The following is a 14,070-nucleotide window of genomic DNA, read 5'->3' on the forward strand; positions in this document are numbered from 1 at the left end:
AGCATATGACACGAGTGCTGTTTTTCCCATGGTTGGCCCCAGCTGATAAATACTGTGGGGTAAATACTGGTCTTTGCCGGATATTACCGTCTCGCTATTTATGATGAGAATGGGAAACACAGGGGAATAATCAATAAGTCATTTCATGAATTTTGTTAATAAAGGAATACACAAATCATTGTACATGAAGTATGATTAACCAAAATAAGAATAATAATAATAATAATAATTTATGGCAGGAATTCATTCTTATTGCTGGGACAAATTTTTGTGCAACGTTTTCTGATCTATGTATCTGATACCATTTTTGCTGTGTACAAGAATTCGAAAATTGTAGCAGTCACTTGGGAAGGAATTGCTTCTATTGTAAATGTTTACTCCAATCATTCAGTGGCACTTGCTCGACAACTTCTGAAGCAGAATGGAAATTTGACAGTCATGGAGCTCCTGTCATCTTTTGACAGTTCTGACCAGAACAAAGAAGGTATTTTTGCACATTCCCTGGAATGCACCCTCTAATTTCATAAAGAGTCTGAAGTGTCATCAGAAGTTAAAATTAAACCAACTTTATCATTAAACATTCTAGTGATGGTCAATTTTTCATGGAGCATAATCACACTCCCACATAAACACAACACAAATGTGGGCCAGGAAGCTTATTTTCGAGTAGCCATACACAATTTTCCCCACCCTGAGAGGGGACTCCCTCCCGGATCATCCCCTCATCTAGTTATTCCACTCCATAGGATTTTTTTTTTTACAAAAAACAATTTCCAATACTCTGAAAGTATATTGTACTCACTTAAATGTGCATCAGAAAAAGTTTATTTCTAAGATGCCAATTGCTAAATTTTCCCTACCCTTAGATGGGGCAGTCCCTTCCAAACCTTCCCCTGCATTTTACCCATCTAACTTTAACTTTTAACATTTTTAAGTCGTCCAAAGGAAAGACCTTATGCCGTCATATTTGTCCGTCTGTCTCTCCATCTGTCTGTCAACAATTTGGTATCCACTTTTTCATCGATCTATATCTTGGCTCCGAGTTAACCAAACAAGTTCATATTTGGTATCGGTATCCTTTAGGACTTTCCTGATATTAAGCTCATTTTTGTGTTGAGGTTGAGCTTAAAAGCAAAGATCAAAGGTAATTCAATGTCACATGGGTTATATAAAACAAATGAAAATAGATCTTTCTCGCAATATCTCAAGAACGGTTTGGGCAAACAACTTCAAACTTGGTATATGTATACCTATGGAGGTGACAATGATCTTTGACCTCAACCTTTGACCTTGACCTTCGACCTTGATTAAACATGAAAATAGCTCTTTCTCGTAATATCTCAAGAAAGGTTTGGAGAAACAACTTCAAACTTGGTATATGTATACCTATGGACGTGGCAATGATCTGTTACCTCAAGCTTTGACCTTGACCTTTGACCTTGATTAAACATGAAAATGGCTCTTTCTCGTAATATCTCAAGAAAGGTTTGGAGAAACAACTTCAAACTTGGTATATGTATACCTATGGACGTGGCAATGATCTGTGACCTCAAGCTTTGACCTTGACCTTTGACCTTTGCCCTTGATTATTTGTAGACAACATTTTGAATACTGTCCATATTGGCACGGTTTTCAATTACTCGACATTGGATGACTGCTTTGGACGTCGTCCATATTATTATACACTTGGCTTGATTTCTGCTATTCTGATGGCAGAACCCCTTCCCACACACTCCCCCTGCTTTGTCCCTTCACTCCCTCACTCAGTGCCCCCCCCCCCCCCTCCTTTTTGTCTCACCTGAACAAAGTTCTGGCAGAGATTGACATAGTAATCACTTTTCCTGTTGCTGTGTTAGAAAAATGTTAAAGGCTTTTGTTGAACTTGCTCTCATTTCTCTATTTCTGCATCAATTTTGTTCAAACTTGGAACAAATAATCCTTGGGTATTACCAGATGTGAGTTGATGAGGATGATGAGGTGAAAGGTCATCTAGGGGTCAAAAGATCAAATGATGCGAGGCCATGTGCATCATTTTTAGCTCACCTTAGCCGAAGGTTCAAGTGAGCTGTTGCCATCCGTTTTTGTCTGCCGTCCCTTGTCCGTTGTGCGGTGTGCGTCATCTGTAAACTTTTATATTTTCATCTTCTTCTGCAGAACGAATGGTCGGCTTTTAGTCAAACTTGCAGAGAATCATTCTGTTGGGTAGAGTTGTTCAAATGATAACTGTAGCCCCATGGGGGCCCAGGGGGAGGGCCCCCAGGGTGCAAAATTCTCAAAATTTCAAACATCTTCTTCTCCAGATCCACAAGAAGATCAGTCAAGTTGTTTTGTGTGTAGATACCTTTATAAGTAAAGAATGAAAGTTGTTTATGACAACTCCTGTTGTGCCCCCTCCTTGGATTATTCTGTGTCAGTTTTCCTAAGAGTTTTCCCATTCAAATCTCAAAATAATTATATTGCTATAGCGCCCTCTAGACAACTACTGAAACTCCCCTTTAAATGAATGTTGAGTAAAAGTTGCCTTCAATGAGTTTGTACAGAAATTACCAATGAGATTGATAACTCAAAGTTTAATTCATGTCAAAATGAACAGAACCCATGGAAGTACAAGAATTGTATATTTATTAAAGGAAAAAAATATTTTAATCTTTTACAAAAAGGGAACAATTAAGCTGTGATCATTCAGAGCATTACAAGTTACATTTCAGTGATCACAGCAAGTTCCGAAAATGACCACAAATTACTCACTGGACCATCTCTTCATGCATGAATGATCAAGGTTTTTAATTATAGACAATCAATGACTACTAATCTGATACATGTGATTGTAATAAAGTATCTGCTCACCATGCACTTGTAAGATTTAGGAATAATCTGCATGTGTATTGTTACTAATTGTTTTGCCAGAGTGTCCAAATGGGGGGGGGGGGGGGGGGGGGGGGTAAATGATTTTACATGCAACTGTAGTAACTCAGTGATTAATCATTTCAGGCGTTCACAGTGAGTTTGACTCTTCATTACAAGGTGAGTATTGATCGAAAACTCACAAAAAAGTGCATGTCCTACTTTTCTCCTACTTTTACTGAAATTTAGCTCCTATTTTTTTTCTCCTACTTTTTCACCATGATCTACTAGAAAGCCTGCTTGATTTTATTATTTTGCATTTTGAAATACAGGATGGAATTCTGGTACATCTGCCATCCTCCTCCTCTTGTGCCTGTTGCCTCCTGCAAGCCAAGGGAGGTCTAAAGCTGCCTCAGCAAAAGTATCCATTTCCTCAGCAATCTCAAGGATTATTCAGTTTCAGAAGGTATGTAGCTTTTCAGTATAAAAGTGGACTATAAATAAATAATGTTATTAGTACCCTCGTCACACCTTGCATGTTCTCACTGCATTCTAGAAAATGTTGCCAAAACTGACTAAATGTGTGTACACAGGGAGTAGATGTAGCAATGGTCTATCTAAGAATTTCATGAATGTGCTTAGACTGGCTTGGACTAAGAGGGTGCTCAAGAACTTTGGGCCTGTTCAAAAACTGAACCTATCCTAAGATTATTAGGAGTGACAATGCGCTAGAACGAGATGGACCTACTGCAAACAGGGTTGCCATACTTCAATCCTACTAGGAATATGTTTCAGCGTGACATTTTCACAGCCCTAAATGTAGAGTTATATCAATAAACAAAAGGTCAGTACTTTTTGCCTCGATATTGGAAATTGATTACAAATTTGCAGCAAGAAAATAATTGTGAAGGAAATTTTAAAATCCTTATTTTCACAGTGTCTCCTTTTGTGTGAGTTGAAATGACTCAACCATATTAGAAAGACTCTTCTCAATCAGATACTTAAAACCTGCTTTGAAAATACTTGCATTTTTTACCAGGCCTCTACAGCCTACCTCTATACGTTTATAAAATTTTCTGTGCAAAGTCCTGGTTGAAGAATGTAGCTACAGTGTATATCTCTGTTCAGTTCATTAACCATAAAGTGAATTGAGCGAGATACAAGTTATAGGGGAGACTACGCTGCACATGGATGTCACCATCATGCACAAGCCCTGTGATTTATGCACTTTTCCTATTTGCTCAAGAGTTATGATGGAGCATCACTTGCAGCCAAGCCTTGATAGTCTGCAACATGCAGCCTGAAGGCCACTGCATATCATACAAATCTTTGGTCGCACAACTTGCCGACTATCATATTGAAATAAACAGTGCGTATATTCTGTTTTATTTCAGATCTTAAGTCGCTGAGTTGTGTGACAGAAAGTCATATCGAATGCGGTGGCCTTTAGTCTAATCAGGCCTCTTAAATTGAGAAAAAAGTCAGAAAACGTTGTGCTACTTTGCACATTGCAGACATTTTCCACAAAACATCCAGATCCCCCCACTATATATGTATGTATGTATGATGATGGTAACAGTGATGATAAAGATAGAGTTTTGATAGAATTAACAAGTGGGAAAAGGGTAACTGCTAGTTTCATCGTTTACTAGTACATGTAATTTGTTTCAAACACAGAGTGGAGGGAGCATTCAAGATTTTCTGGATGGCACCAAACAGACCCAGAGCCAACCGTTCCTTCTTGGAATTGGAAATTCTAAGGCCTGTATCAGCAGTTACTTGCTCATTGTCGATCACAAGGCCATTCCATGTGGTGCCTGTACGGTGGAAGGAGCAGTAGATGAACTCTTCAAGACGCACTTTGTCTTTGGCTTGCATTACTGCCAGTCTCTTCATCAGTTCTGGACCTTCACCCAGACAGCTGTTTTCGAGATTGATGTTGGAGTTTCCCGCGAATCACCGAGAGTGCCCGAACTGAAAGGTTGTCTCGGTGAAACACCGGGGAAAATATGCAGATTATGTCAAAGGTCATGTTTTGTTTCTGGTCATGCACACGTTTTCAGCTAGCTAGCGCGCACTCGACCTCCCAAATCCACACGTACAGGGTACTGTACTAGTAATTCGTGTTTGTAAACATACACACGACACTACATAGTACATGTACTAGTATGTCGTTTCGTGTGCAATGTGGCGTTCACAGTGCGACGGCATTGTTTTGCATCGTGCTGTGCATTGTATTGTTTACTAGTAATTAGCACGACGTGTACTGTATACAAAGCTGATATAGGTTTACAGTGTACATATATGTACTTGATCGATTTGATGCTTCCTCCTTCTTCATCTTCTTCTAGTGTCTAGCTCTTAACTCTTCCAGTAAAGTCTGATCAGTGCGCCTCTTGCTTGATTTTTTCGTATTTTGTGCTTTTCTCGTCAAGTGGTGGGTTTACAGTGTGCAGGAGAAATCCGTTGGCGTTTTAAGATCCAAATTATTCACACCATGATTTGCTTCAAATGCAAGAGAAATTTTGCAATACCAAAGTTGGTGCAACATTTAAGATTAAGTCATGGACTAAGTGAAGGAGGAAAAGAGGTGTTAATCTGTGGACAGGGAGCTTGTGCAAGAACATTTTATTCTTTTCGTGGATTTCGAGGGCATTTGCAGACTCACCTTAAATCTGGTTTGCCAGATAATCAAGAACAGTTTACTGAAAATGAGAAAGCTGGTGAATCATTCGAAGAGAGCTTTGCAGGAAACAGTAATGATAATGACGACAGTGATCAAGATCAGGATATACATGCAGAAGATGACATTTTATCCGCTGAAGATTTGAATAGGCAGTGTGCAAAAGTAATTTCAAAATTTTCAGCAAACAGTGCAAACTCTGGAAAAGTTGTAAATGACATCGTGGAATCAACCAGTTTGATTGTAGGTGATGTAGTAAAAAGTGCATCAGCGGCAGTTAAGGCTACTTTCTTGAAACATAAACTGCCCATTGAGTCCGAAGCTTATAGAGAAATACAGACGCATTTTGCTATGCTTGAAAAGCCATTTGAAAATTTGAACTCAGAATATAAGCGGATGAAATATTGTGCAACACTTGGACTTGTTGAACCACAAGAAATAAAGTTAGGCATCCGGTATGAAAGTCGTCTAAATAAAAGAAGTAAGCAGTATGAACAGATTGCTATTGAAGATACCTTTGTTTATATACCCATTTTAGAATCTTTAAAGCAACTTTTGAGCAATGAAGATATATTGCATTTTGCTACTCATGACCATAGGAGCACTGATGGTGTAATGAGAGATTACTGTGATGGTGCACAATTTGAGAAAATCCCTCTTTTCCATGAAGATGAAAATGCCCTACAAATTCACTGTTTTTATGATGACTTTGAAACTGTAAACCCCATCGGTTCAAAAACAAAAATTCACAAGTTAGGTGCCTTTTATTTCATTTTGAAAAATCTGCCACCAAAGTATAATTCTATTCTTTCCAATATCAATCTTGTAGCTCTGTGGTATGCTGAAGATGCCAAAAAATATGGATTTAATGCTATTCTCAAGCATATTGTGAAAGACATTAACATTCTGTCAACAGTTGGCATTACTCTTCCTAATGGCATTGTGAAGAGGGGAACCATTACTCAAATTAGTGCTGATAATCTAGGTGCAAATGCCCTGTTTGGTTTTGTACAGAGCTTTTCTGCTAATTATTACTGTCGATTGTGTGTGACAAGCAAGGAAGAGGCGCAGAACACATTAAAAGAGGTGTTAATGGAAATGCGCACCAGGCAGACTTATGAGCAACATTTACAAGAAGCTGAAGCTCAAACTACACTGTCACATGTGTTTGAAGTTAAACAAAAAACTGTATTGAATGATTGTATTTACTTTCATATCTTGACAAATTTTTCACTTGATATAATGCATGATCTGTTGGAAGGCATAGTTCAGTATGAGCTGAAACTTGTACTAGAATATTTCATCTATGAAAGGCAACCACCACTCTTGACCCATGATGAACTGAATCAGAGAGTTGCCAGCCATTGCTTAAACCGTACAGATAACAAGAACAAACCATCCTACATTAAACTGAGAACAGCTGGCAATGATGTGGGTCAAAAGGCAATGTAGGCTTGGTGCTTGATAAGAAATCTTCCATTCATCATAGCTCATGACATTGAAGAAGGAAACGTCTACTGGGAACTGCTGCTAAGATTACTAGATTGTATGGATATTATTTTTGCTCCCCAATTAACAGCAGGCTTGATAGCCCAGTTGTCTGTTCTCACTGAAGAACATCACACACACTTTCAAAAAACATTTCCTGCCAATAGGTGGTTGCCAAAGCATCATTTCATGGTGCATTATGCTACATGTTTGAGAGAAGTTGGGCCACTCGTACATGTATGGTGTATGCGGTACGAAGCGAAACATCACTATTTTGGCCGTGTTGCAGAATCTGTACGTAATTACAAAAACATATGTAAATCACTTGCAAAGAAACATCAGACAGCACTAACGTTCCATCTTCAGTCAAACCATCCTTTGGAGTGTCTCGAGGTTGGGCCAGGTACTTCACTTTTATTGTCAGATTTAGATGAAAATATTAGACAGACTGTGCAAGAGAAACTCCAAGTAGAGGAACTCTCTTCTGAAGTCTTTGATGCCAATTGGGTTAAAGTGTATGGTACACATTATCAGTTGTCTCTTTTGGTCTGCCATGATGTCGATGAGCTTCCACTGTTTGGTCAAATAGAGCATATCATTGTACACAACAATGACATTTTTTTTGTACTTCTCTTGCTAGATACATTGCATTATTATTCACACTATCATGCCTTTACAGTAGAAATAAGTTTTCCACGTGGTCATGTTGTCAAGAATCAAAAGGAACTTGTTGACTACAAACCACTAGATTTAATGACAAATTTGTCAAACACAGACTCGAGGAAGTACGTGGCACCAAGGCATGTTCTTTTCAAGTAATTTAGACCTGTAGAGCCGATGTTATGTATGGTTTTGGTAAATGGTAACAAAATGTTCAAAAATAACTTCAATCAATAAGATATTGTGGACTCTTGTTAACCCTATGTAGCCCGGGCTATATTTATCTGTAGCCCCCCCCCCCCCCCCAGATCTTGGCCGCCGATCATTAATTTAATCTTAAAGAATGCTAATTTTTGGTACATTTTTCCTTTTGAACATCTGACCAAGTGTGCACTGAAAAATTTTATAATATTTTTGTAATGTAATATATGTAATATTTTCCATCTTTTTTTCTTTCGGGAAAAGCAAATTTATGATGCATGTGCATGAAAGCCAAGGATTTGGAAATGCACAGATTGATTTGTTGTTGCTTATTTCCTGGAGGAAAAAGAGAAAGGAAAATGCATGTTTTGATGTACAAATAGCTTTTTGTTAACTTGGTTGAGGAAAAAAAAAATGAGAAAGAGACTCAAGACAACCAAGTACCTACATGGGTATTTCTTTTCATATGGGTACCAGGAGTAATTGTGTGATATCATGTGATGTCATGTTCATGTTACACATGAAACATTTAGGGGCTAATTGTGAATGAACATGTTACCAAAGAAATATGCGAGTGTTTGTGAGTGTAATGATTATTGGCTTTTATCTTAGGTATAACACAGTACAAAACAGCTTAGTTTCATTACGTATTAACCAATTTGAGGTCATACTTTGGTACCCATATAAATAGAAATACCCACATGCATATTTTTTGCCTTTAACTACTTTAGTATACAGGGTGGCTCCCAAATTGGGCAAAACTTTGTACATTTTAACATTTTCTTCTCTTGATCCAGATGTAGAATACAAGTTGTATTCTTTAGGTGTAAGTTGTGTATTGTTCATCATGATAATTCCTTTTTCCAGTTTCTTGAATAAACAAGAACCAAGTTTTGTTTGTCAAGATAATTTGGTTTGTTCCTTTTCCCTTCTCTATGTGTAATGTGTAATGAATTTCTGTGTTTGATTCTAATGCATTGATAGAGTGAGTTGGATTGAATTGTTGGTGCTAAATCGTTGGTTTTTGTTTTAACAACAATTTGGGGTTGAATTCTGCATATCACTGTTGTTAAAATAATGGTGTTAAATTTTATCACCGAAAATAGAATTGAATTGCAACACCAAAGATTGGTGTTGGAATCTTTCTTTTTTTTTTTCTTTTCAACACCAAAAATAGAATTGAATTGCAACACCAAAGATTGGTGTTGGAATCTTTTTCTTTTTAATACCACAAATAGAATTGAATTGCAACACCAAAAATTGGTGTTGGAATCTTGTTTTTTACACCAAAAACAGAATTAAATTGCAACACCAAACATTGGTGTTGGATTTTTTTTAACACCAAAAACAGAATTAAATTGCAACACCAAAGATTGGTGTTGGACTCTTCTTTAACACCAAAAACAGAATTGAATTGTTTAATTCCAGAATTTGGTGTTAAATAACACCAACCGGTGTTTTCCGATATAGATACCGGGAAAGTGTTAAAATCAACACCCATGGTGTTGGATTTAACACCATTGTTTTTGCAGTGCAGGAGAGTCACGCATCATGTACGAGCATTATGTCGCTGGTGATCTTCTATTAAAGTTGTGAGCCTACACACACACACACACACACACACACACACACACAAACGCTCGCACACACTCATTATATATACAATATATAATTTCTCGAATAGATTCCAGGCTTCATCCATGAATTAATAACTGCAGTATAGTATCTGCAGATTTAAATTTAACATGAAGGTTGATCAAGCAATTATCTGGTGTTTAGGAAATGGGAGTTTTCATTGCTTATTCCGATGGCCTTAATTATTTCACCGAAACAATACATTATCAATAACTGGCAGAATTGATGTGACTTTTCACTTTCGATGTGTTCCCATACTTAGCTGTACAGAACATTCCAGGAACACAACGTCATATAGCAAGTTAGGACAGGTGTCAGTTTAAAAATGATTAATTAAGCTTTCTTATTATGTCATATTCAAGGAACACCGGTGTAAGAGAAAAATATGATACATGAAACCTAAATTGCATCACTTATTTTGATTGGCATATATATATATATGATTATATAGATAACATAACACATACATAATATGGTAAATCATGTCTAGTATAGCGCGATGAAGGGCATGTACCGAGTACAGACGCAGTGTTCCTTCTTCACAATATATGGCCATAAAGGCCCTATATTGAGAAGTAGGAAGAGGCGGTAGAGGTATAGCTATAGATTTTAGCAGGTATTTCATTGGCCGAGCTTTGTTGTTGTTGTTGTTTTTGTTGTTGTTTTTGTTGTTGTTGATTTTGTCAGTATTTGACCTTCCTGGACTACATGAACTTACGAGAGAAATTATTCCTCGCAGCATCACACTGCATAAAACCATATGTGACTCTGCACCTCAAAATAAACAAAAAGTCGCCAGACATGAATTTTTAGTTAAGACCATATTTTGAAAGAGCAGACTTTAAGCTTTAAAGTGATGTATAACTCAAATCAAATGGACTCTCCTAACCTATCTAAATATTGGAAAGAAAGCACAAACTCAGGAAAAGCGTTAACTGAGAAAAGAGGCTCTGAAGTACAGTGTCTATTCAAGCGCTTAATCTTTACCAAACCGTGCTGGCTGTGCGATGAATGGGACAAAAAACAGGAAGTAAACCACCAGAGTAACAACAATGAAGGGATTATCAAATTTAAGTGAAATTAAATATGCCTCATTAACACATTCTGTCCATGATTAATGCCAATTTTCAAAGCAGTAGCACTATCCTTTCAAAAGTTATTAGAGTTGAAAGTGAAGAGTGTGGACAAGGTTTTTCAGAAATGAAAAAGGGATTCTAAAGACACACCTAATCACACTATTCTACCAAAAATGTTCGAGATAAACTACTAAAAAAAAACACACTTTCCTGCCCGTTTTATGATACCAAATTTTAGCATAATGTAAAAGAAGACCCACTCTTTCAGTAAATATGAAAAAGTCAAGTTCGGCTAGGTTGACCCATTTCACGTATTTTCAGTCCTCGCGCAAAATCAGTGTGTGCGACTTTATGATCGTTTTGAGGTGCACGGTCACATATACTTACGGGTAGGGTTACAACATAATCATGTTTGTCATGCTTTTTGAAACTTTGAACTTAAGTTAACTCTAAAGAGAAACATGATACCTGGATTCCATACGGTGATAACGTATTGCCATAAAACGACATACACGATCTACTGGGTACATTTTACATTAAACCTTCACTGGCATTGAGAGACCAGCTGTGCAATATCCTAATATTGGTAGGTGAATAATATCATGATATTAGAACATTGCACAGCGAGACTGTCAGTTTGTTTTCCTAGTATGCCAGTAAACGGTAATTGTGCAAATGTGCCTCTTGTAAGTAGTGTATATTATATTTTGTTAATATATCATTAATGTGTGATACCCAAATATCATGTTTCTCTTTGAAATTAAATGAAGTTCAAGTTCAAAGCTTTTTCAAGTGGACCAGACATGAATTAAGCATTGCCTTTCGCAGAGTGATATTGTAAGGATTAATTTTCTCTTGTATGTTAATGCAGCCCTGATGTAGGTCCACTAAAGGACTGAAAGCTCGGCCAATGAAGTACCCGATGAAATCTAGCTTCGCCTACCGTTCCTTCCCACTTTTCACATCACAGGTATAATTATGATGAACACCGATAAGAGAGTCTGATATGATTACAACGTAGATTAAATCATATTCTTTGGCATATTGTGAGTTGCATTATTTTATTAGAAGATTGTTGATTTTATTCTTCGAGAGCGGTATTGATTTGTCAAATGAATGGAATCCACTCATTAGCAGAGTTGTCAGTTTTCTCGATAATGTGTGTGTGTGTGTGTGTGTGTGTGTGTGTGTGTTTGTTGTGTGGATGTGTTTAACAGTATCAAGGTTTTATGCATATTTGTTCCTGGAACCACTCATCGGGCATAAGTTTTACATTAAAGACTCTATCAATATCATCAATACGATGCAGTACATATTGCACACAATTAAGTCCATCCATAACCTTTGTTCTCATTCAATCCCATATAAATGCATTCTAAAGTACTCCAGAAAGAGAATCATATGAAAGAGCTATAATAATCACGCGACAGTGACCTGTCACATCGCCGGGTCGAATGAAGATTGACAACTTTTACTTTCGGATTCACATATAATACACCGAGCAAAATACTTCCTCAATTAATTGTTCAGTCTAATTCTGGTAACATATGAGTCCAGCTTACCTTACCATTCACAATCTAAACGCGACAGTCCATACATGCTTCTCCGTAACTTTGCGTGAACGGGATCAGTATAGAGCAGACTGCCTTTACACCCATTATTGATCGACGTCGGGGGAACAGGTTGGTGATTGGATGACATATTTCAGTTTGTGTGTTTCGTCCATCTGCTGTCCCTTACGATATACTTTTAAGGACAAGAGAGATAATGCGATTATTTTCATGATAATCTCCAGGCGATTGCGCTGGTCCAAGGCCGATAGGTGACACTTGCATATTTGTATTCTTCGCCTTCGATACCAATTTCTCCAAGGTTACCACGAAGCCACATCTAAGTATGAACAGGGTGTTATCAACCTGCATTCTCGTATCCCCTGAAGTATTGAGGATTATGGTAGCGATCCAGCTGATACTCATATCGTCTTCTCAAGGGAACAGAGGTATGGACGTTGCATCTGGGGGAAACCTAACTTTAGAGTGCGTACTTCCCAACACTTCGCAACATGGTGCTCTATGGTACAGGTCGTCCGACCACACCGGGACTTCTGAAAATATATCAGTGTTTGATCCTGAAAATCACTGCTTACTCGATCAAAATGACACGATTGACTCGAGATTTTGGACTGACATTCAAAACTCCACAGACCACCATAGACAACTCCTGCTTGGAATCTCGCACATTAGGCCTACAGATTCTGGGCAGTACACTTGTCAAACATTAGATTGCACCAATCAAACATGGGGACCTGTAGCTTTGAATAAGACTACTTTCAGCGTCCGTGTCTTTGACTGTGATTGCTTGTTACCTTCTATGACAGATCAGGCGGGAAACTTGACAAATATCCCTTGTACGATTGACGGATTATTTGCAAATGAGACGGGAAATGTAACTGTCAGCATTAACGGTAATACTACTCAGGGATTTATTCACAATCACACCTTACACTTTGAGACTATGCTCACTGCTAGTTGGTATGGTCATGTAAAGATTGAATTCACGACATCTCAAAAGTCGGTTATCCCATGTACCACGAATGCCAGCAACCCTTCTTCAGGACGTACTCCATTGCCTACAGAGCGAACGGCGTTCCCGATTGATACAACCGTCTTTACGACTACGGTAGACACAGGCTCGGTTATTGAGAAAATCAAGTTGCTACCATGGATCGTTGCCGCTTGTGGGGCAGTGCTGGTTATCGTGACGACCCTGCTGTGTTGTGCCTGTCGTCGGCGCAAGCGGAAACCATACTATCTCAGACGCCTCCGCCTTAGCAAGAGGAAAAGCGGGACGTTCGCTGGAGCCGCAGATGATGCTGGTCACCTCGTGGTGGAGAAGGGTGTAAATGAGACCAGCGAAAAGACCGAACGTGCACCAAGCGATTCCAGTGGCAAGCATCTCCTTTCAGGAAGACGCGATCGCATCAAATCCATGGATCAAGATGATTGGGTTGAGGATGTTTCCTTTGATGGCAACTGGATCGACAAGGATAACAGTTCAGCTAGCGACACGTATTTGTAGTTTGTTCCCTTTTTCTTCTTTCTGTCTATCTGTCTATCCTTTTTTTCTTTTCCTTCTTTTAAAGTTTTTTCTTTATCTTTTCCTATTCCCCACTTTTTTTTTTCCTCTCGCTGAAATTCAGCAACATCGACAGTAGTCTCAACTCCAGTCAAACCAATGAGTTTTTGTGAGGAGTACGTATTTAAAAAAGAGTTACCTGGTAGTTCTCAATGTAATAAAGGCAAATTAAGTCACAGTAATAGCAAGAGTACATCTGAAATGATGTACAGCATTATTGCTGTATTATGAATAGATCAGATTTCTACTCCATTTTGCACACTAGACCACTCAGCGAGGAAAACTTGTTTTCACTCTATCTTTCACTGCTGCTCACTTGTAACGCCTTTATAGTATCCATGGATATGA

The 14,070-nt window shown here is 38.1% G+C and overlaps 1 protein-coding gene across 1 annotated transcript; it reads left to right on the plus strand.

Moving 5' to 3' along the window:
• The first annotated feature begins 437 nt into the window (after positions 1-437).
• Positions 438-13,665, plus strand: LOC139724622 (uncharacterized). Its single transcript, XM_071635755.1, has 4 exons — positions 438-484; positions 3,177-3,310; positions 4,522-4,834; positions 13,223-13,665. Exons 1-4 carry the CDS (start codon positions 439-441, stop codon positions 13,663-13,665), a joined length of 936 nt encoding a protein of 311 aa, XP_071491856.1. The 5' UTR covers position 438.
• Positions 13,666-14,070: the final 405 nt, after the last annotated feature.

Source organism: Diadema antillarum, unplaced genomic scaffold (genome assembly GCF_040938485.1).
Source record: "Diadema antillarum isolate AM-2024a unplaced genomic scaffold, OU_Dant_1.0 scf00000224, whole genome shotgun sequence".
In the NCBI taxonomy this organism is placed as follows: domain Eukaryota; kingdom Metazoa; phylum Echinodermata; class Echinoidea; order Diadematoida; family Diadematidae; genus Diadema; species Diadema antillarum.